At 45.9% G+C, this 24113-nt stretch overlaps 1 protein-coding gene across 7 annotated transcripts in view; it reads left to right on the forward strand.

The window, feature by feature from the left end:
• The window catches only part of sugct (succinyl-CoA:glutarate-CoA transferase), an 842325-nt gene that overhangs the window by 16172 nt on the left and 802040 nt on the right, over positions 1-24113 (forward strand). For 6 of the 7 annotated variants that reach the window (XM_072467242.1, XM_072467243.1, XM_072467245.1 and 3 more), the window contains exon 2: positions 12803-12871. The exons of the other annotated variant lie outside the window; for it this stretch is intronic. In XM_072467242.1, coding sequence (XP_072323343.1) covers positions 12803-12871 — 69 coding nt within the window. The remainder of the gene's footprint in view (positions 1-12802; positions 12872-24113) is intronic. 7 annotated transcript variants of the gene reach the window in all.

Genomic DNA, 24113 nt, shown 5'->3' on the forward strand with positions numbered 1-24113 from the left:
CTTTCAGGGATCTATGTACATGGACACCTAGATCCCTCTGCTCATCCACACTTCAAAGCACTTTACCATTAGCTTGTGTGGAACAATGGCGAGGACAAGTGTAGCAACATGACAAGAAGATGATTTATGCAATGGGTAAAAAATTTACTGCTCTTGAAATCTTTTAAATAAATAGGAGAAGCACTTGCCTCATATGCATGCAGATTATCAGTGAGAAGTGTTCCAATTTATATACAGTCATTGCACAACTCCTGCAGATGGAGCATTGAGATTATGAGTTGTGATTTCAATGTGGGTGTTGAACTGGATATTTTGACTTTTCATGGTTTTAAGGAGGCCTAAACCCTTTTATGTGTTTATTTGAGGGTTGTTGTTCTAAGTTTAATGTTTTCCCTTTTAAAGAAAATTTGAACGAAGATTAACCATAACAGAATGACACCTAATCTAGTGATTGTCAAATAGAATCATAGAATTTACAGTGCAGAAGGAGGCCATTCGGCCCACCAAGTCTGCACCGGCCCTTGGAATTAGCACCTCACTTAAGCCCACAACTGTAACCCAGTAACCCCACTTAACCTTTTTTAGACACTAAGGGCAATTTAACATGGCCAATCCACCTAACCTGCACATCTTTGGACTGTGGGAGGAAACCGGAGCACCCGGAGGAAACCCACGTAGACACGGAGAACGTGCAGACTCCACACAGACAGTGACCCAAGCTGGGAATCGAACCTGGGACCCTGGAGCTGTGAAGCAACTATGCTAACCACTGTGCTACCATGCTGCCCACGATAATACTCCTGTGAACTAAGTGTTGCACCTGTTGGAAAATAGATGTAGTCTAATATAATTTATATTTGTATTTGTAAACCAGGGGCTGGTTCAGCACAGCTGGCTAAAGAGCTGGCTTGTAAAGCAGAACCAGGCCAGCAGTGTGGCTTCAGCCTCCCCGAACAGGCACCGGAATGTGGCGACTAGAGGCTTTTCACAGTAACTTCATTGACGCCTACTTGTGACAATAAGTGATTATTATTATTTTGTATGTGTGTGTTTTGGGCACAAGATATAGCTTTAAATTTTAGTTTCATTTTTAAAAGTTGTCTAGTCGGATGGTTTGATTAGATGCCTGCATTTTATGAGGATTTTAAAACTCTAAAAGAAACATCGGGTGTAAAAAAACAAAAAACTGGGTTGTTGTCCAGCAACTAGGGCCCCACAGAGATAGCAAAAGCAGTTAGGTCAGTTGAGAGAAGGTCAGTGAAGTTGGAAATAGGATTCCACAGACACTGCCAGTACAGACAGGGCAATGCAAGGGAACAGAAAGCAAGTCCCAAACTAAAGAACAGAAAAATCCCAGAAATCAGGAGGATGGGACAGGTGAAGTTGAGGAGCAAGGACAGGGATTGGAAGCGGAGCCTGCTCAGTGAAGTTGCGTGTGGAGCAGAGAATGATTTAAAAAAAAAAAAAAAACAAGCTGCAGGAAGCAGACAGAAAGTAAAGTGGACTTGTAAAACGGCAAAGATCCACGGTGACCCAAAGGTTGGTAACATCTGAGTAGGGCCTGTTATGCATTGCTGTTTGGTTGATAGGCTGGGTATCTGAGAGATTACGTGGAAGGCGACGCTCAAATGTACCTGATACTACAGGGTAGCGGAATACCGGAAGAGAGGTTTAAATCGTGGAAGTGGAGCTTTGGTGAAGACATCCAAGAGAAAGTGTTGCTTGGCAAGACTCCAAGGTATGTCTTTTGAGAGCGGAGATTGGAAACCCTTGTGTGAAAGACCAGTGATTCACAGTGTGACGAGTAATTGAGAAGTCCTTAGAAGTTTGGATGACATTACCACTTTGTGTCAACGTGGTGGGTGTCTGACTGCAGTTTGCCAATTGGTTTACATGAACTGTATACTTACTGTGAACATTAGAGTATACAATGGATTTTGTAACTTGCGTTCTCCTTCTAATATATCCTTCCACATTTCTGTACAAAAAAAACATTAGAATCTATCAAACTGGGCTCCATCCTGGGATCTTACTCGTCTAGTAGTAACATCAGCTGGGATCGTAACACAATACTACTCTATAAAATAATATCACAGCCTCAACCATGATTGAAGGGTGGAGCAGACTCGATGGACCGAGCGGCCTAATTCTCCTATGTGTTATGGTCATCAATCCAGAATCATTCGACAATTCTGAGTGCAGAAGAGAATCCACTTGCGAATTGGTACTGAGAGGCCTTCAATGTAAGATCAGCAACAAAAAGATGAGGGGAGATGTCAGGAGAAATGTTTTTTAAATGTTGGGTTGTTTGAATGTAGCATTTTCTCCAAAAGCAATGGTGGAAGCAGAATCCATAAAACATGGAAGTGGGTACAATGTAAAGGTGTATGGGGAAATTAAGAGATAATAGAGTTCAAGTGGATTACCCCTTGAGAGTGCCAGTGCAGGCTAGATGGACTGAATGTCCCTTTTCTTTATTGTGAAACCATACAAGGTGAAGTTGCTCCTTTGCCAACAGGATCGGCTGCATGGTTTATGCCCAGTGTAATATTCCTTGGCCGACAGTAAGTGTACATTTGCTCTTTGTCTTATGGGCACTGTGTCTCCTCTCTAACTCAGACAATATATAGCCCAAGTGCAGCTTGTACAGTGGCTTTTAGGGAGAACAAGACACTCCCATCGTCACTGAGTCTCCAGGTTTAAAATCTTACACGAGCTGAGATTCATTGCTGACTGCTGATGCAGGCAGAGCGACCTTGTAGGATGCTCAAACAGGCTATTCATATCATTCTGCAATTTTCATCTCTCTCATACTAACGCAAGAATGACAGTGGGGGATAAAGTGAACTGCAAAAGAAAGAATGTGAATTGAGTTCTCAGCTCATCTTTGGCTCTCTGCCACCCATTTCACCTGGCTCCAATGTGACCTCTTGTTCTGGCTGTGGCTCATTGCTTTTATTCTGGCGCCCTGAAAAAACCCACTTCCTGAAGGTTTGAGATATTTTTGAAACACTCAGACATCTTGCTGATCACAGTAGACTAAAGTCAGACTCCTCTATGCAAACATTTTTATAAAACATAAACTACTGAGGGTTAAAGCTAGTTCAGCCTGTTGTGAACAAAATAACTTGTTAAATTAAATTGGCGGTGCTTGTGGGATGTAATTATAATGGTCGCCTCCTTTCTATGTCTTTGGTTGTCAGCATTTAAGTGTCGTCCCCCCACAGTATGGATTAGTGATAGTGTCAGCCGTGGTCATGGATAGCAGCCTTGCCTGAGTCACAAGGTTGTGGGTTCAAGGCCTACTCATACTCTAAATCTTCACCGACACTTCGGTGCAATGCTGAAGCAGTGCCTCTTTTTAATGCAGTGTTAAAATCTGCCCCCTCAGGTGCATATAAGATAGCTCATCCCACCTTTCAATGAAGAATAGAGATTGTACCTAAAGTTCTTAATTGGATGGGAGGTGCTTTGCAGATACTACAGTTGTGAAAGGTATTATTTAAATTCATTTTCATTCCTTTAAGTCTTTGGATCAGGTTGTGGCATCGACTACACCGTGGCACATAATCTAGTTTTCAGTGCTTTGCTGAGTTAGTGTTGCATCATTGGAGATGCAGCCTTTTGAATGAGAAGCTAAGCTGAAATTTGTTCATCTGATCAAGTGAAAATATCCCAGGGCACAATTCACAAGTGCAGGGAGTTCTCCCCATGTCCTGGCTAACATTCCGCCTTTAACCGCTGCACCAAAAAGTACATTAACTGGTCATTCGTCTTGATTTTTGTGGGATCTTGCAGTGTGCAGACTGGCTGCTGAATTTTCTTACAAAACAGTAGTGACTTCGCCTAAAGTATAGTTCATTAATGATTAAATACTTCAGACTGCTCCAAGGATGTGAACAACAGCAACTTGTGTTTATGTAGTGCTTCTAATGTGGAAAACATTCCAAAGTGCTTTGTGCGGCATACTCGGATAAACATTAACACTATGAGACATTCAGAGAGATGACTTAAAAGTTTGGTCAAAGAGATAGGTTTAAAGGAGTGTCCTACAGGAGAGATGGGTGGGGAGACAGAGGTTTAGGGATGGAATTCCAGGGCTTGGGCCCTGATGATTTGGGGTGGTGCAATGGTTAGCACTGCTGTCTCAGAGCTCCAGGGACCCAGGTTCAATTCCCACCTCCGGTGACTGTGGAGTTTGCGCTTTCTCCTCGTGTCTGCGTGGTTTTCCGATTTCTTCCCACAGTCCAAAGATGTACAAGTTAGTTGGATTGGCCATGCTAAATTACCCTTTAGTGACCAAAAGGTTAGGTGGTGTTACTGGGTTACGGGGATAGGATGGAGGCATGGTCCAAGGGCCGGTGCAGACTCGATGGGCTAAATGGCCTCCTGCACTATAGGGATTCTATGACTTAAGGCATAACTGCCAATGTAGGATGAAAGTACTGGGACATACATAAGAGGCCAGTGTATTAATTATTCAGAATTTTGGAGGAGACTCCAAAGGAAGTGAGTTTGAAGTCATGTGGGTAGGGGCGTGAAGGGGAAGAGAGTTGAACACGAGATGATCTCTGGATTACTACCCGAGCCACGTGCAAATTGGCATAGGAATCAGAAAATTAGGGAAGTAAACACATGGCTGAAGAAGTGGTGCGGGAAAGAAGGGTTCCATTTCATGGGACATTGGCATCAGCATTGGGGCAGGAGGGATCTTTACCGCTGGGATGGTCCCCACCTGAACCGATCTGGGACCAGTGTTCTAGCGGAAAGGATAAATAGTGGTCACAAGGACTTTAGACTAGCAAATGGGGCCGGGGGGGGGGGGGGGGGGGGGGGGGAGGGGGATGGATAAAGCTACAAGTTGTATAATGGTTAACAGGAACCAAAGCAGCAGGTCGGCATGCGAGGAGAAGTAAAGGTTAAAAGAATAAACAGACAGGGCCAGTCTTAACAACTAAAAGGGAGAAAGATAACGTTAAAAAAAAAATCAAAATGTAAGGTGACTGTGGGAGTGAAGAGTTGGGGGTGAGGTTGAGCGTTATCAGAGATTAATAAAGGAGGTCACAATGTGTGAAAAGTGTAGTGCACAAGAAAACCCCTGCAAAGGGAAGAGAAGTCAGTAGGACATATTTTAACACCTTGAACCTAAATACATGCACTATTTGGAATAATGTCAATGATCTGACAGCACAAAGAGAGGCAAATGGGTATGATCTGGTGGGGATTACTGAAACATGGTTACAAAAGGACCGGGACTGGGAGTTGAATCTCCAGATGTACTCCATGTTCCAAATGGATAGACCGGATGGAACAGGAGGTGGAGTTGATTTATTGGTTAAAGATGACATCAAGGCTATATTAAGAAATGATATTGGCACTGAGGGCCAAAATATTGAATTGATCTGGGTGGAAATAAAAAACGAGGAGTAATTTACAGACCCCCGAACTATGCTTCCAAAGTGGGGCATAGTATAAACCAAGAAACAATGAGGGTTTGTGAGAAGGGCACAACAGTAATCATGGGTGATTTTAATATGCATATTGACTGGACTAATCAAATTGGCAAGGGTAGCCTCGAGGGAGATTTCATAGTGTATGAGGGATCGTTTCTTAGAGTAATATGATATGGAGCCAACCAGGGAGCAGACTATTTTAGATTTAGTATTATGCAATGAAGAAGGGTTGATAAATAGTCTTGTCGTTAATGATCCTCTTGGAAATAGTGATCACAGCATGCTAGAATTTCAAATTCGGATTGAGTGAGAGAAGACTGAGTGCCATTCTAAAGTTTTAACTTTGGGCAGAGGTAATTATACAGGCCTGAGGAAAAAGTTGGCCCAAGTAGACTGGGCACAAATAATCGAGGGTAGGACAGTAGGGGAATTGGTGGATATCCAGGGAGATATTAAATATCTCTCAATTAAAGTATATTCCTGAGAGGAAGAGGAATTGTAAAAGGGAGAAAAATACTCCCTGGCTAAACAAGGAAGTCAAGGAAGACATAAAAACAAAAGCTAGTGGTAAGCTGGAAGATTGAGCGAACTTTAAGGCTGCTAAAAATAAAATCAAAAGAGCTAAGATAAACTACAAAAGGAAACTAGCAGAAAACATAACACTGATACGGAAAGCTTCAATAAGTACATAAAGAGGAAGAGACTAGCTAAAGTAAATGTCCCTTTCGAGGACGATACTGGTGCGGTAATAATGGGGAACACGGATGGCTGAACAAATATTTTGCCTCTCCATGGTAGAGGATAATAAAGATTTTCTAAAAACTGTAGATAATGCAAAGGAACATGGCGCAAAAGCCATCACCAGGGAGACGGTATTGAATAAACTAATGGGATTAAAGGAAGATAAGTCTCTGGGACCTGATGGCCTGCACCCTAGGGTTTTAAGGGAGGTGGCAGCAGAGATAGTGGATGCAATGGTTATGATATTTCAGAATTCCTTGGAAGTGTCCCGGTGAATTGGAAACGGGCTAATGTGACATCCCTATTCAAAAGGGGAGAGAGGCAAAAAGTAGGAAACTATAGACTGGTTAGTTTGACCTCTGGTGGGGAAGTTGCTGGAATCAATTGTTAAGGAGGAGATGACTGAACACTTGACAAGACAAAGCTCAATCCACCCATGTGAGCATGGCTTTATAAAGGGTAGGTCATGCTTGACAAACTTGCTTCAGTTCTTTGAGGACGTAACCAGCAAGGTGGATAAGGGGGAACCTGTGGATGTGGTATTTCTATATTTCCAGAAGGCGTTTGATAAGGTGCCGCATAAAAGACTGATCCAGAAGACGGGATCGCAGGAGATTGTGGTAGTGTACTATATTGGATTGAGGATTGGCTGACTGACAGAAAGCAGAGGTCGGAATAAATGCGTCCTTCTCTGGCTGGTAAACTGTAACGAGCGGGGTGCCACAGGGGTCAGTCCTCAGAGCTCAAATGTTCACACTATATAAATGATCTGCAAGCCGGGACCTAGCGTGACAGCAACATTTACAGATAATACTAAAATAGGTGGGAAAGCAGGAAGTGAAAGGGCAATGAAGGTTTTACAGATGGATATTGATGGGCTCGGAGATTGGGCCAAAATTTGGCAGATGGAGTTTAATATGGATAAATATGAGATTATCCATTTTGTCAAAAAGAATAGAAAGGCAAATTCTTATCTAAATGGAAAACAGATTCGAAATGCGACTGGGCAGAGAGATCTGGGTCTATTTGTTCATGAATCGCAGAAAATTGGTGTGCAGGTACAGCATGTAATTAAAAAGGCAAATGGAATGTTAGCGTTTATTGCAAAAGGACTGGAGTATAAAAGTAGAAAAGTGTTGTTACAATTGTATAGGGTGTTGGTGAGACCACATCTGGAGTATTGTGTCCAATTTTTGTCTCTTTATTTGAGGAAGGATGCGGTGGTATTGGAGGCAGTTCACAGGGTATTCACCAGATTGATTCCAGGGATGGAAAGGTTGACATATGAGGCGAGATTAAACCATTTTAGTTTATACTCTCTGGAGTTTAGAAGGATGGGAGAGGAATCTGATCGAGGTATATAAAATAGTAAAAGAGATTGATAAAGTAAGCTTCGACCAAATGATCCCCTTGTAGGGCAATCTGGATTGAGAGGTCACAGATGAAGGTTGAGAGGAGATAGATTTAATTGAGATGATAAGAGCCCTCCCATTTAGGATGGGGATGATGAACATCTTTTGCTCAGAATTAAGTTGTTGGAACTCTTCCTCTGAGATTATTGGAGGCAAGGTAATTGAGTAATTTTAAGGCCAAGGTTGATGCGGACACCTGGTCAGCCCTCAATAATGGCTAAGATACTGAACCAGGTGTGTAACTGTTTTAGGTTATAAAACGGTGCAGAAAGATCAATTCATTCAGGGAGTGATAATATAAGAAATAGGGCATGGTTATTTTATAAACAAACTCGATTAAAACAAAAGACAACATTTAACCTCTTAAAGTAACAGATTATTACATGTAGTTTCTTAACCTTAGTTCAATCAAACAACACTATGCATGAAAATACAGCTCTCGTTCCACTTATACCTACTGGCAAAGGCAACACTTGTATTTCAGAAACAATCTTTTTTCTGTTAGGGTCATTCTTTCAGAACCCTTTTCCAAAGCCTTCTCTCTGTTTTTTTCCATGACCTCTTCGATGGCTGCTTACATCCTCCTTCTGGGCAGCAGAATTCATGGCTGCTCACATTCTTATGCATAGCAGATTTCATGACTTGTCTCATGGCTGCTCATATCCTTCTCTTTCTTTGCCTGTTCCAAATTCATTCTTTCTCTCTCTTGCTAAGCTCTGCCCAGCCCTTCAAGCAAAGATCCTCCTCTGGAATATCCAGACTGCAACACTGTAATTGGGCTGCTTGATTGCCCACTCCCGCTTACACAAAAGATCAGAGCTATGCCATTCATGTGCAACTACCTTCCATTGATGGACAATTAGGTCATCAGACTCTAATGGGTTAATGGCTTGTCAAACAAGGTTGTCCCAAATGACAATGGATCTTGAATAGATCATCCTGGTAGAACGGGGGCATCCTATTAACGAGGTTAAGTCTGAATGGGACAAGGTATCTCAGGCTGTGGGCGTATCCCCCTCAGTCTGGTGCTGGCAGTCTTTTCTTTCAGTCTGTTTAGCCCCTAAATTGCCTGCTACATTTTGACCCCATTTCTGGACGGAGGTTCCTAATATCGCCCCGTCATGACAGAGGTAGATTATGACTAACAAGGGAGTCAAATGTATCGTGGTTAGGTGGAATGTAGAGTTGAGGCCACAATCAGCTCAGCCATGATTTTATTGAATGGCAGAGAAGGCTCGAGGGGCCAAATGGCCCACGCCTCCTAATTTATATGGTTGTAAAGAATGATAAAACCAAGGAGCACGGTATGACTGTGAAGAGCTTGCCACTTGTTCTCTTATATTCTTTGACATGATGCTTAAACTCTTGGCTTTCTAACTTTTAAACCAAAATGTAAAATTTACACATTGTCCCCTTCCCCCCAGATAAAATTATGCTGAAGAAAAGATCCTGAATTGTTTATTCGTGCCTCACGGTTTTCGAGATGGACAACAAGTTTAAAGAGATTTAAGTAGATTGGCATGTTCAAGCAAAGGGAAAGGAGGGGGAAAATATCTGAAATGTGTTCAGGAGAACTTCCTTGACCATTGTGTTCTCTATCCACTTTTGCCTTGGGAGGAAAATAGATGGTTACTGAGGGCAGGGTGGGGTAGGGAAGGGACGAAATAACAGGGGATTTCATTAGGGAAAAGTGGAATCGTAACTTGTACAGCGCTTCATGCAGACAGTAAACTTGTGGAGTATAAAAGTCTCCAGCTAAACCAGATTGTGCGCAGCGTTGCCACCCTGTTTGATCACATTGTACTTTGCATCCTATTGTTTCCATCATAAATTTATGTAAACTTGCTGCTAAACCTGCTTCAGCCTATCCACTGCTGAAATCCTCATCACACCTTTTGTCACCTTCATGCTCATCACTTTCCTGAGCAGCATCCCACTTCCAGTCACCATAAGATGCAGTGGATCCGAAACTCTGCTGCCTGTGTTCTTAGTTAAATCCAGTCTCACTCGCCCATCAAGTCTGTCCTACCTGACCCACATTGGGTCCCTCTCCCTGAACATTTCCAATATAAAATGATCATTCTTGGGCTAAAAAGATTCAATGAAAAGGAAAGGTTGCATAGACTAGGATTATATTCATTAAGAATAGCACATTAAGGGGTGATCTAATTGGGATGTTAAAGGAGTCAATAGGTTTGAAAGAAAAACGAGTTCCTCTTGTCAGAGTCAAAAGAACAAGGGAACATAACTTTACATTTGGAGCTAGACCTTTCATTGGAAAGTCAGGAAATGTTTGTCTCACTGATGTTAATGGAAGTCGAAACTCTTCTGCCTCAAAGAGATGTTGCGGCTGGGTGAATTGCAAATGCCAGAACTGAGATTGATGGATTTTGTAAGGCAACGGTATTAAGGGTTATGGAACCAAGCCAGCTTGATGAAGTTAAGGTACAGCGTAGCCATGATCTATCTCCGTATGAAGCAGCCTTAATGGGCTGAATGGTTTACTCCTGTACCTATTATTTAATTCCTCCATGACTCCATAATATCCTATCTCTGTAACTCTTCCTACTTTCCAACCCTTCGCTGCCCCTAACCCCCACCCTCTGCAAAGAAAAAAAAAATGTTCCTTTGACTTCATCTTATGTGTCCTTTGTAAAAGACAAAGCAGGAAGCAATGACTGGGTTGGGTTAATCCCTACTGCAAAAATAGATTGTTTTGGTTGAACAAGATTTTTGCTGAGTGGGAGCTAAAGGACTATTTTGTGTTCAGCTACTCACACTGTTGCAATCCCCGTGGACACAATCCTTGTAGAGACCAATAACGTAAGGAGGAAATGGATTTCCCTTCCTTCTGAACAGAAAACCAACTTTTGCAAGCATTCTGCTTAGTTAACACAAAGAGTCACTGTTTTTCACAGCAAAAGAGACTGCTTCCCACAACAGTAAATCCTTCTGTGTCGCCATGTCTCTGTTTTTACAAAAACAGCTGTCCCTTTATTGTGTCACTTGAGTTTCAGTAGATTTTGGTTACAGATCACATGTGCCTGTCTCCGGCAAGTAATATGATGACTATCCCTTTTCTAGGACATTCTGTTTTCCCTTGACTTAAAAGATTTAACAATACCTATAATTTTTTTTAAATTCATTCATGGGCTGAGGGTGCCACTGGCTAGGCCAACATTTATTGCCCATCCCTAATCGCCCATCAGAAGGTGGTGGTGTGAGCTGTTGTCTTGAACTGCCTCAATCCATCTGATGTAGGTACACCCACTGTGCTGCCAGAGAGAGAGTTTCAGGATTTTGACTCCGCGACAGAGAAAGAATGGTGATCTAAGTCAGGTTGGTGGGTGGTTTAGATGGGATTTTCCAGGTGGCGGTGTTCCCATGTGTCTGCTGCCCATGTACTGTACATTGTTACAACCAGCCCCAGGTGAGGTTCCCCAAAATTTGTTGAGCTAGGGGTTACCCCTCGATTTGTCACTCTCCGTCTGGGATACCCCCAAAATGATGATAAACCCGGCTGTGGAGGGATGGTGCTTCATTTATTCAACCCACTTTCTGCTGGTGACAATATAGGTTTAATCTAACAATGTTCCCTTCCCCCTGGATACCTTTTCCAGGCCTGATAGTAATGTCTAATGCCCACTATTAACCAGCCTTTCTTGGGCCGAGATGGAGTAAGTGTGTCAACTTCTAAAAAGATGAGAACAAAATAGTAAAATACATGTCTCGACATTTATATGGATTAAAAGTAAGAATCAAATCCAATAGCAAGTAACGATATCTAAAAAGTTATATGGAACAGTCCTCGAGTTGTGAGAAGTAGATGATGATGCATTGCAGCTGATACAGGTTGATTCCATAGTTGATTCTTTGGTTCAGGTGTTCTGCAGTTCGGTTGAGATTTCAGTTAGTTTTTCCAGCTGCAATCCTTCTGGCTGATTGAATTTGCAGTCAGAGAGAGTTTTAGATGTTTCTGCAAAAAACTGACTGTTTGCAGGGGCCCTGTATTCTCTCAGTGTGGCAAACTGCTGATGCTTTTCTCACAGCGTGCACATACGCGCACACCGACAGACAAATGCTGGGCAGCTCTCTCAGTTAGCTTTTAAACCCTGTCTTTGTGTATTTGAACTGGAGTCCACTCGTCGAGGCAATTATACCAGGGTCTTTGGATGAGAAGCCATTTGGTTCCTTTGTCTTTACCAGAGATGGTAATCAGTCTTTTGAGTAATTTACAATTACCTTTCTGGAACCACAGCGGGGAGGTTCCATTGTTTGTTCGAAAAAAACCCATACTGCCAATCCTGTCGGTGACTGGGGGCTGTGTCCATTTTAAAATCTAAAACTTAGGTCTTTTTTGAAGTCCACTATTTCCATGTTTAATTCCAGGATTTTTTTCTCCATCGTAATAACAATATAGAAAGAATAAGAACTTGCATTCATACCGCTGCCTTCACATCATTAGGAGGTCATAAAGCACTCGCAGCCAATGAAGTACTTTTTGAAGTGTAGTTACTGTTGTAATGAAGACAAAGATGACAGTCAATATGCACACAGCAAAGTCCCACAAGCAGCAATGGGATAAACAAAAAAAGTAGGAAATAAAATAATAAATAAATGAGGCAATCGTCCCCGTGAGCCTGCTCTGTCATTCACTAAGATCATGGCTGATCTTCTACCTCAACTCACCATCCTGCACTATCCCCATATTCCTTGATTTCTCTTGATTACAACATTATCAAGACTAGAGTTAAAGAAGAAAAGTGAACCAAAGGAGTCCACTTTTGGGTCACTGCAGTAAAGGAAAGAAGGATTCACCGGAGAGGCAACAGCAGTTTACGCTACCTTTTGATAAGTGTGATAAATTATTTAAATCAGCTGAAACATCTGGAATGATTGAATGATGTACATTTCCAGATCTGATGGTTGGAGAACAGTTCGAATGTCCTGTTTGTAGACACCACTCACATGCTATGCTAGACAGTAATACCTACCTTAATTTGTCACTAGATCTTCCTGATCATATGATTAGGTGGTGTCAGCTGGCATGATGGCGCCAGACATGCCAACTTCACCATCTTTTAACAGGAGACAAACACGTAAAAATCAAAAGAATTTATATTAAAAAATCTTGTGTTTCTGTTTTTCCAAAAATAAATCACTATAGGTTCACTGTTGGTTTATACATTTCATTAGAATCACAAAATTGTTACAGCACAGAAGGATGCCATTCGGCCCATCAAACCATCCCAGCTCTCTGCAAAAGTAAGTCTTACTCCCCTAACCTTTCCCCATGTTCCTGAAATTGTTTTTCTTTCAAGTACTTTCTCTTCTGCATGCCACGATTGGATTTTCCTCCACCAGCCATTGAGAAATTGCATTCCTGATCATAACCACTTGCTGTGATTTGAGAAAAAAAGATATTCCTCATGTACTCTATGGTTTGTTTGCAATCCCCTTAAATCTATACCTTCTGGTTCTTGACCCTTGCATGACGGGAGCAGTACGCGCTAATGTCTTAACCACTCATGATTTTGAGCAACTTGATCAAGTCTCTTCTCGACATTCTCTGCTCTAAAGAAAACAGTACCAGCTTCTCCAACGTGTCAATGTAACTGATGTTCCTCATCCCTGGAACCTTTTCTGCACCCTCTCCAAGCCTTCCACATCATTCCTTTTTAAAACAAAATTTAGAGTGCCCAATTCATTTTTTCCAATTAAGGGACAAAACCCACGCAAACACGGGGAGAATGTGTAAACGCCACCGGACAGTGACCCAGAGCCGGGATCGAATCTGGGACCACGGTGCCATGAGGCCGCAGGGTTAGTCCACTGCCCCACCGTGCTGCCCGCCTTTCATATCCTTCCTAAAGTGTGGTGACCAGAATTGAACACACAACTCCAGTTGTGACTGAGCCACTATTTTATAAATGTTCATAACTGACTTCCGGTGATGGCCATGGAGTGAGTGGTTGCACATTTGGCAGCTCCCCCTCGAGGAGGTTTTTTTTTGTCCTTCTCCCCTTGTGCTGGGTGGATGTTTTGGTGGATAAAGGTGTAGAGGCGTTGGAGGAAAGCTATACTCCTCAGGTGGAGTCAGTGGATGGATCCGTGGACCAGAAGTGGGTCGAGAAGAAAGGAGCTGCTGGAGCAATAAACTCTTCTTGCAACACAGGGTAAGATGGGTAAAGGGTCGGCCTTACCAGCCTAATGGTCGACGGAGCAGCTGGTGGACTTCCTAAACTAGAAGTTCAGCCAGCAGAGCAGGGAGACTGAGAAGGACCTGGCGAAGGTGGTGGACCCACTAAAAGCGAGGATCGATCGGGTGGAGCTGAGGCTGGAGACCCTGAGCCAGGCGATCCAGAAAGTGGAGAAGGCGGTGGGGAAGCACGAGGAGCAGCTTACCTCATTGGCGGCTGAGATCGGGATGATGCGTGAGACCCAGAAGCACTAAAAGAAAAGGTGGAGGATCTGGAGAACCGCTCCCGCAGACAAAATTTAAGAATTGTTGGGATGCCAGAGGGTATCGAGGGAGCGGACGCTGGCTCATACGTAGCCAAAATGTTGGAGCAGCTATGGGGGAGGGGGTCTTTGATCGGCCCCTGAAAGTCAATCGGGTGCATAGGGTGCTGATGAGGAAGCCACAGGTGAACGAGCTGCCGAGGGAGATGGTTGTGAGGCTCCATCAGTTCCTTTAGATAAAGTAAAGATCTTGTGGTGGGCCAGGCAGACGAGGTGGTGTACCTGGAAAGGTAATGAGCTCCAGGTTTATCAAGACCTGGGTGCAGAACTGGTCAAGGGGAGAGCCGGGTTCAACCGAGTCGAGGCTGCCCCTTCAGGAAGGTGGTGAAGTTCGGGATGCTGTATCTGGACCTCCTCTGGGTGACCAATAACGGCCGTGTGCGTTATTTTGGGACACCAGAGAAGGCATTGGATTTTTTGAGAGAAAATGAACTGGCAGGATGGGGAGGACATTGAACTTTGGAGGAAATGTGAGGGTTGTCGGCTGGGGCTGGCCCAAGAAGGGATATGGTTGATTGGCGGGAAAGGGGAGAGGTGTGCCCCCTGACCAGGCTGATCACGTAGAACGTGAGGGTGCTGAATGGGCTGGTCAAACGGTCCCGTGTGTTCAAGCATCTGAGGAGCTTGAAGGCGGACATGGCCTTGTTGCAAGAAACGCATTTGAAGATCGGGGACCATATTAAACAAAGGAAAGGATGGGTAGGGCAATTCTTCCACTCACGATTAGATATGAAGACACTGAGGTGGCGGTGCTGATAAATAAGTGGATAGCGTTTGAGGTGGGGAATTAGTGGCGGATCCGGGGGGGGGGGGGGGGGGGATTGTGTTGGAATGCGGGGAATTGGAGGGAATAGGGATTCCAGTGATCTTGGTGAATGTTAGCGCACCGAATTTGGCCGATGTTAAATTCATGAGGCGGGTGTTGGGGAAAGATCCCGGACCTGGACTCGCACTGGTTGATTATGGGGATGACTTCAATACGGTCATTGAGCCAGGGTTGGACCAGTCAAGTGTGTGGTTGGGATGGGTGCTGGTGGTGGCAAAAGAGCTGAAGGGGTTCATTGAGCGCATGTTGGGGGGGGGGGGGTTAGACACATGGCGGTTTGGGGGGCTGAGGGCAAAGGAATTTTTGTACTTCTCCCATGTGCACAGGGTGTACTCAGGCATTGATTACTTTTGGTGGATAAGACTGCTCGTGGGGGAGACCAACTTGGGGTACTTGGCGATTGTGGTCTCGGACCACGCGTCACTCTGGATCGGCTTGCAAATGGACCGGTGTGGGGGGCCCAACGCCCGCAGTGGAGATTGGATGTGGGGTTGCTAGCAGATTATGCGAGCGGGTGAGGGCAACATTCAGGAGTATGCGGAACTGAATGACACGGTTTTGGCCACCACGCATGGGAGGCGCTTAAGGCAGTGGTCAGAGGGGAATTTATATATCGATAAGGATACATAGGGATAAGACGGAGCAGGCAGAAATGGCTAGGTTGCTGGATGAGAGTCTTCAGGTTTGATGGGAGGCATGTGGAGGCCCCAGAGGCAAGGTTGTTGAAAAAGCGGCAGAAACTCCAGATGGTGTTCGGGCTGGTGTCAATGGGGAATGCGGTGGGGCAGTTGCGGAGGGCCAGGGGGGCGGTATATGAGTATGGGAAGAAGGATGGCACACCAACTCAGGATGCAGAAGGTGGCGAGGGAGATCGGAAAGGTGAAAGATGGGAGGGGAATAGCGGTTCTGGACCCGTTGGGAGTGAATGGGGTTTTCAAGGAATTTTATAAAAGGCTCTATAAATTAGAACCCCAGGCCAGGGGGGGGGGGGGGGGGGCGGATACAGAGATTCCTAGACTGGTTGGAGTTCCCCAAGGTAGAGGAGGACCTGGTGGAGGGGTTGGGGGCCCCCATTGGACTAGTGGAGGTAATGGAGGGTATGTGGCAATGCAGGCAGGAAGGCCCCAGGTTCGGATGGGTTCCTGGTGGAATTCTACAAGAAGTTCTCTGGGAATCTGGGGCTCCTGCTAGTAAGGGCATACAATGAGGCACGGGATAGGGGGATACATCTACCTATGTTATCGCAGGCTTCTATATCCTTTATTTTGAAGAAGGATAAGGACCCGGAGCAGTATGAGTCCTACCATATCGCTGCAAAATGTGGATGCCAAACTCTTGGCAAAGATCTTGGCTTCGGGGATTGAGGACTCTGTGTCGGGGGTGATAGGGGAAGACCACACGGGGTTCGTAAAGGGGAGGCATCTGTCGACTAACGTTAGGCGGTTTTTAAACATGATAATGATGCCCCCGGAGGGACAGGCAGGCGGAGGTGGCAATCTCTGTGGATGCAGAGAAGGCATTTTAATCGGGTGGAATGGGAGTATCTGTGGGAAATCCTAGGACAGTTCGGGTTCGGGTAGGGGTTTGTAGATTGGATCTGGTTGCTGGATAGGGCACCGGTGGCGAGTGTTAGGACGAATCGGGTGAGTTGCAATGATGCTTAGAGCATCAGAGTTGGAGAGGGATAGTGCGGAGGGAATGGAGCACAGGGTCTCGCTGTATGCAGACGATCTGCTGCTTTACATATCGGATCCACTGGGAGGTATTGCTGGTATTATGAATATTTTGGAGGAATTTGGCTGGTTTTCCAGATACAAGTTAAACATGGTGAAGAATGAGGTCGTCCTGATCCAATCAAGGGGGCAGAAGAGGACGTTGGGCAAACTGCCGTTTAAAGTGTTGGGGGCGAGCTCTAGGTATTTGGGCATCCAGGTGGCGCAGGGATGGCAACAACTACATAAATTGAATTTGACACGGCTGTTGGAACAGATGAGGGGGGACTTTTAAGAGGTGCTCTCGTTGTCGCTGGCTGGGCAGGTGCATACAGTGAAAATGGCGGTACTCCCGAGGCTCTTATTTGTTTTCCAGAATCTCCCGATCTTCATTCCAAAGTCTTTCTTCAGGAAAATTAATGGCCTGATTTTGGGGCTTGTGTGGGTGTCATGTGAGTGTACCTTTAAGAAATGGGTGTTTTTTATAGAATAACTAGTGAGTGTACCTTTAAGAAATGGATGTTTATTACTAGAATGATGTCAGAGTGTGGGTGGAGCTGGGCTGTCTGTCAGCTTTTAGTTTCACTTTGAGAAAAACGTGTGTCTTTTTTTTTGGTTTTGTTTCAGTGTTGGAGCTGCAGTCAGCTACAGAATGTCTTATGTTGTTCTCTCTGCCATGTAAAGACTATCTCTTGATCATTTGGTGAATTCAGTTATAACTGTTCTCAGTAGTGAATTTAACCCTGATGTGCTTCTGTTAAAAGGTTTTTGTTTAAGTCTTATGGATGTTAAAAGGAAAGTAAGGATTACTTAGTGTTGTATTCTTTGGGGGTTGTATTTGAATTAATGGTTGCTAAGATGTTCACTATGTTTTAAAAAGGTTAACTTGAGTTCAAAGAATAAACATTGTTTTGCTTTAAAAAGTACTTTTCCATTTCTGCTGTACCACACCTGTGGAGTGGGCTGTGTGCTCCCCATACCACAATCTATTAAAAGTTGTGGGTCAGGTGAACTCCATGATACACTTTGGGGTTCTCTAAACCCTGGCCCATAACAGTGGCCAGGATGAGCAGATTCTTTGAGGGGCTGGAGGATAGGTGTGCGCAGTGCACGGGTGGCCCACAAAATCTGTTCACATGTTTTGGGCATGTCCAAAGCTGAAGGGGTTCTGGGAGGGGTTCTAATACAGTGGTTCACCACAGAGGGGTTTGAGGATGTTATGTTTGAGGTGCTGAAGGTGAAGGTGACCCCGAGTCCAGAAGTGGCGATATTTGGAGTGTCGGAAGACCCAGGAGACCAGGGGCCGAATGAGGCGGCCTTTGCCTTCCTGGGAGCCCGGAGATGGATTTTGTAGGAGTGGAGGGACTTGGAGCCTCTGAAGCCGAGGCTGTGGTTGAGCGACCTGGCGCAGCTCCTTCAGCTGGAAAAAATTAAGTTTGCCTTGAAGGGATCAGTGGATGGGTTTGCCCGGAAGTGGAAACTGTTTATCAACTTTTTCAAGGACAGTTAAGATGCCAGCAGGGGGAGAGAGAGATTGGGGGGTTAAAATGGGGGAGGCAGGATGAGCGGAGGGGTAGGGCGGGGCCACTGGTTGTAATGTATTTGTTATGAGGTTTCAGTTCTTGATCTGGTTTTGATTGCGTTCAATGTATATACAAATGCCTTAATAAAAATATTTAAATAAATAAATGTTCATAACTTTTTTTGCTTTTGTACTCTGTCTATTCATAAAGCCTAGGAACTCATATGCTTTTTTAACTGCTTTCTTAACCTGCCCAGCCACTTTCAGTGACTTGTGCACATATACCATCCTGCGTCTCTTTGTTCCTACATCCCCTTTAGTATTGTATCCTTTATGTTACACTTTGGTAGGAAGGCAATGTATCACTTCACAGTTCCCTGCGTTGCATTTAATTTGTTACGTGTCCACCCATTCCCCTAATCTATTTATCTATGCCCTCTTGAAACCTAATACAATCCCCCACATTGTTCACAGTGGTGGCTTATTCATGCAAACATAGTAGGCCACTTTGTCTGTCAAGTCTGCGCTGCCATTCAATAATATCATGGCTGATCTGATTGTAGCTTCAACTCCATATTCCTCTCTACCCTGGATAACTTTTCGCTCCTGATGTGTTGGGTGCTCTGCTACACAGACGAACCAACACGGTTGCGGATGGTACAACTCAGTTTTATTACGAACATATATTTACAGTGGTAAACTGGTTACTGAGGTTCGATCATAACCCTTGAATCTGTGGACGTATCTCTAACACTATGTTGGAGTGGCATTCAGTACATGGTGGATGTCTGAGTGGCTTGCTGTGAGCTCTGTGCCCTGAGCTGTCTCCTGCTGTAATGAGCGGGAAGTGTCGTGTTCCCCGTTTTGTAGTGTGTATGCTCTTGCCTGTGATTGGCTGTGGTGTGTGTGTATTGATTGGTCCGTTGATCTGTCCATCAGTATGTATGTATGTTTGCACCATGATGTTTACCTGAATATCATGACCGCTCCCTTGTTAATCAAGAATCTTATCTCGTTCTACCTTAAAAGTATTCAAAGACTCTGCTTCCAATGCATTTTGGGGACGAGAATTCCAGAAACTGACAACCCTCGGAGAGAAAGCATTTCTCCTCGACTCCATCTTAATTGAGTGAGCCCTTATTTTAAACAGTGACCCCTAGTTCTAGAACCTCCTACAAGAGGAAACATCCTATCCATATCCATCCTGTCAATACCCCTCAGGATCTTCAAGGTTTCGACCAAGTCGCCTCTTACTCTTCTGAACTCCAGTGGATACAAACCTAACCTCTCCAACCTTTTCTCATAAGTCAACCCACCCATGTATTAGTCCAGTAAATCTTCTCTGAACTGCTTTTAATGCATTTACATCTTTTATTAAATAAGGAGACCAATACTGTACACAACTTCAGATGTGGATTCACCAATGCTCTGTACAATTGGAGCATAATCTTTGTATCAATTCTCCTCACAATAAATGAGAATGTTTGCTTGCTGTACCTGGAAACTAGCCATTTGTGATTCATGCATTAGGCCACCCAGATCCACCTGCACCTCAAGAGCTCTGCAATCCCTCAGCACTTAGAAATTAAGCTTTTTTAATTTCCTGCCAAAATAGACAATTTCACATTTGCCCCCATTATACTCTATTTTGCCCAATCACTTAATCTATCTGTGTCCCTTTGTAGCCTCCTGACAACCTCTTCACAATTTACTTTCCTACCTGTCTTGTGTTGTCAGCAAATTTAGCAACAATATCTTCAGTCCCTTCATCCAGTGGATGATATAACTACATAAATGTTTAAAAGTTGAGGCCCCAGCACCAATCCCTGCGGCACACTCCTGTTACATTCTACCAACTAGAAAAAGACCCATCAATCTCTAGCAGATCAGAGCTGTTTACAAAAGCCTATTTACTGTTTCTAAAAATGGTTATTTGGGTATGTTCACAGCCGTCCAATTTGTTCCACTCCGATGCATTTTCCTCATAGCCCTGCAACCGTCTCTTCAAGTATCTGAGTTGTCTGAGAGATAACTCCTCTTCTTCCCCCCCCAGTTACTGTTTTTTTTTTTTTAGATATGATTTTATTAAGACTTTTTCAACAATATTTTCCACCATACAACAAACCCCCCCCCCCGTAACAAAGAAAAGAAAGAAAGCTCGCGTGGCAAGTGAATAAAATACAGAACTTTGTACATTGGATTCTTCCCGTACATGTCAGTTTCCGGATCATTCATGTGTTTTCTTGCTCAAATGTCCCCCAGAGAAGCCCCCCTTCACCCTCCCTCCCTCCTCTCCTCCCCCCACCCCTCCCACAAACGATGTTTCCCCCCCCGGGTTGCTGCTGCTGCTGTCCGACCATCATCTAACGCTCCGCGAGATGGTCCAGGAACGGTTGCCACCGCCTGTAGAACCCCTGCGCAGACCCTCTCAAGGCAAACTTTATCCTCTCCAACTTCATAAACCGTGCCATATCATTTATCCAGGCCTCCACGCTGGGGGCTTCGCCTCCTTCCACATTAGCAAGATCCTTCGCCGGGCTACTAGGGATGCAAACGCCAGAATGCTGGCCTCTTTCGCCTCTCCTGCACCCCCGGCTCGTCCACTACTCCAAATAGTGCTAGCCTCCAGCTTGGCTTGACCCAGACTTTCACCACCTCAGATACTGTTCCCGCAACTCCCCTCCAGTGCCGGGCATGACCAAAACATATGGACGTGGTTCGCCGGGCTTCCTGAGCACCTCCCACATCTGTCCTCCACCCCAAAGAACCTACTCAGCCTCGCCCCCGTCATATGTGCTCTATGAACCATCTTAAATTGTATCAGGCTAAGCCTGGCACACGAGGAAGAGGAATTAACCCTACTTAGGGCATCAGCCCATAGCCCCTCCTCAATCTCCTCTCCCAGCTCCTCTTCCCGTTTACCCTTCAGCACCTCTACCAAAGCCTCCCCCTCTTCTTTCATCTCCTGGTATATCGACGACACCTTGCCCTCTCTGACCCATACGCCCGAAATCACCCTATCTTGAATCCCCTGTGCCGGGAGTAGCGGAAATTCCCTCACCTGCAGCCTCACGAGCGCCCTCACTTGCATGTACCTGAAAGTGTTTCCCGGGGGTAGCCCAAACTTCTCCAGCGCCCCTAAGCTCGCAAACGTCCTGTCAATGAACAGGTCCCCCATTCTTCTAATCCCTGCCCGATGCCAGCTTTGAAACCCCCCGTCCATCCTTCCTGGGACAAATCGATGGTTGTCTCTAATTGGGGACCACACCGTGGCTCCCGTCGCACCACTGTGCCGTCTCCACTGCCCCCAGATCTTTAGCGTTGCCACCACCACCGGGCTCGTGGTGTACCTTGTCGGCGAGAGCAGCAGCGGTGCCGTCACCAGCGCCCCCAGGCTCGTTCCTTTGCAGGACGCCATCTCCAACCTCTTCCACGCCGCCCCCTCTCCCTCCATCACCCACTTACGGATCATTGCCACGTTGGCTGCCCAATAGTAACCACCCAAATTCAGCAACACCAACCCTCCTCTATCTCTGCTACGCTCCAGGAACCCCCTCCTTACCCTCGGGGTCTTGCTCGCCCACACAAATCCCATAATGCTCCTGCTTACCCTCTTAAAGAAGGCCTTAGTAATCACAATTGGGAGGCATTGGAATACAAAAAGAAACCTCGGGAGGACCACCATTTTAACTGACTGTACCCTACCCGCCAGTGAGAGTGGCAGCATGTCCCACCTTTTAAAATCCTCCTCCATCTGTTCCACCAGCCGTGTCAAATTAAGTTTGTGCAGTGCCCCCCAGCTCCTAGCTACCTGAATCCCCAAGTATCGAAAGCTCCTTTCCGCCCTCCTCAACGGTAGGTCGTCTATCCCTCTTTCCTGGTCCCCCGGATGGATCACAAAGAGCTCGCTCTTTCCCACATTGAGCTTATAGCCCGAAAAGTCTCCAAACTCCCGTAGGATCTGCATTACCTCAACCATCCCCTCCACTGGATCCGCCACGTACAGCGACAGGTCGTCTGCGTACAGCGACACTCGATGTTCCTCTCCCCCTCGAACCACCCCCTTCCATTTCCCCGACTCCCTTAACGCCATGGCCAAAGGTTCAATTGCTAATGCAAACAGCAGAGGGGACAGGGGGCACCCCTGCCTCGTCCCTCGATACAGCCGGAAATACTCTGACCTCCGCCGGTTCGTGACCACACTCGCCACCGGGGCTTTATACAGGAGCTTAACCCAACTAATAAACCCTCCCCCGAACCCAAACCTCCTCAACACTTCCCAGAGATACTCCCACTCTACCCGATCAAAGGCCTTCTCCACGTCCGTGGCTGTCACTATCTCCGCTTCTCCCTCCACCGATGGCATCATTATCACATTTAGGAGCCTTTGCACATTAGTATTTAACTGCCTACCCTTTACGAATCCTGTCTGGTCCTCGTGAATCACCTCTGGGACACAGTCCTCAATCCTCGTGGCCAACATTTTTGCCAGCAACTTAGCATCTACGTTAAGGAGCGAGATCGGTCTATACGACCCACATTGCAGTGGGTCCTTATCCCGCTTCAAGATCAAAGAGATCGTCGCCTCCGACATTGTCGGTGGCAGGGTCCCTTCCTCCCTTGCTTCATTGAAGGTCCTTACCAGCAACGGGGCTAACAGGTCTACATACTTCCTATAAAACTCCACCGGGAACCCATCCGGCCCCGGGGTCTTCCCTGCCTGCATGCTCCCCAGTCCTTTAACCAGCTCCTCCACCCCAATTGGCACCCCCAAACCAGCCACCTCCTGCTCCTCCACCCGTGGGAACCTCAATTGGTCCAAGAATCGTCGCATTCCCTCTTTTCCTCCTGGGGGCTGGGACCTATACAGCTCCTCGTAATAGGCCTTAAAAGCCTCATTCACTTTCCCCGCACTCCGCACCGTAGTTCCCCTGCCATCTTTGACTCCGCCTATTTCCCTCGCTGCCATCCTCTTACGGAGCTGATGTGCCAGCATCCGACTCGCCTTCTCCCCATATTCATATATCGCCCCCTGTGCCTTCCTCCACTGTGCCTCTGCCTTCCCTGTGGTCAACAGGTCGAACTCCGTCTGGAGACTTCGTCTCTCCCTGAGTAGTCCCTCATCAGGAGCCTCTGCATAGCTCCTGTCCACCCTTAAAATCTCCCCCACTAACCTCTCCCTCTCCCTGCCCTCACTCTTCACCCTATGAGCCCTGATGGAGATTAACTCTCCCCTGACCACCGCCTTCAGCGCCTCCCATACTACTCCCACCTGCACCTCCCCTTTGTCGTTGACCTCCAGATACCTTTCGATGCACCCTCCCGCGCACTTCCTCGTCTGTCAGCAGTCCCACATCCAACCTCCACAACGGGCGTTGGTCCCTCTCCTCCTCCAGCTCTAGCTCCACCCAATGCGGGGCATGGTCTGAAATGGCTATGGCCGAATACTCCGTTCCCTCCACTTTCGGGATCAGTGCCCTGCCCAGAACAAAAAAATCTATCCGGGAGTCGGCCTTATGTACGTGGGAGAAAAAAGAAAATTCTCTGGTCAAAGGCCTGGCAAATCTCCACGGATCTACTCCCCCCATCTGATCCATAATCCCCCTAAGCACCTTGGCCGCAGCCGGCCTCTCCCCCGTCCTAGATCTGGAGCGATCTAATGCTGGGTCCAGCACCGTGTTAAAATCCCCACCCATTATCAAGCTCCCTACCTCCAGGTCTGGAATACGCCCCAACATCCGTTTCATGAATCCAGCATCGTCCCAGTTCGGGGCATATACATTCACCAGTACCACCTCCGTCCCCTGCAACCTACCACTCATCATCACGTATCGGCCTCCCTTGTCCGCTACTATGTTCTTGGCCTCAAACGATACCCGCTTTCCCACCAGTATTGCCACCCCTCTATTCTTCGCATCCAGCCCC

This window comes from Scyliorhinus torazame, chromosome 11 (assembly GCF_047496885.1).
Source record: "Scyliorhinus torazame isolate Kashiwa2021f chromosome 11, sScyTor2.1, whole genome shotgun sequence".
NCBI classification, from domain to species: domain Eukaryota; kingdom Metazoa; phylum Chordata; class Chondrichthyes; order Carcharhiniformes; family Scyliorhinidae; genus Scyliorhinus; species Scyliorhinus torazame.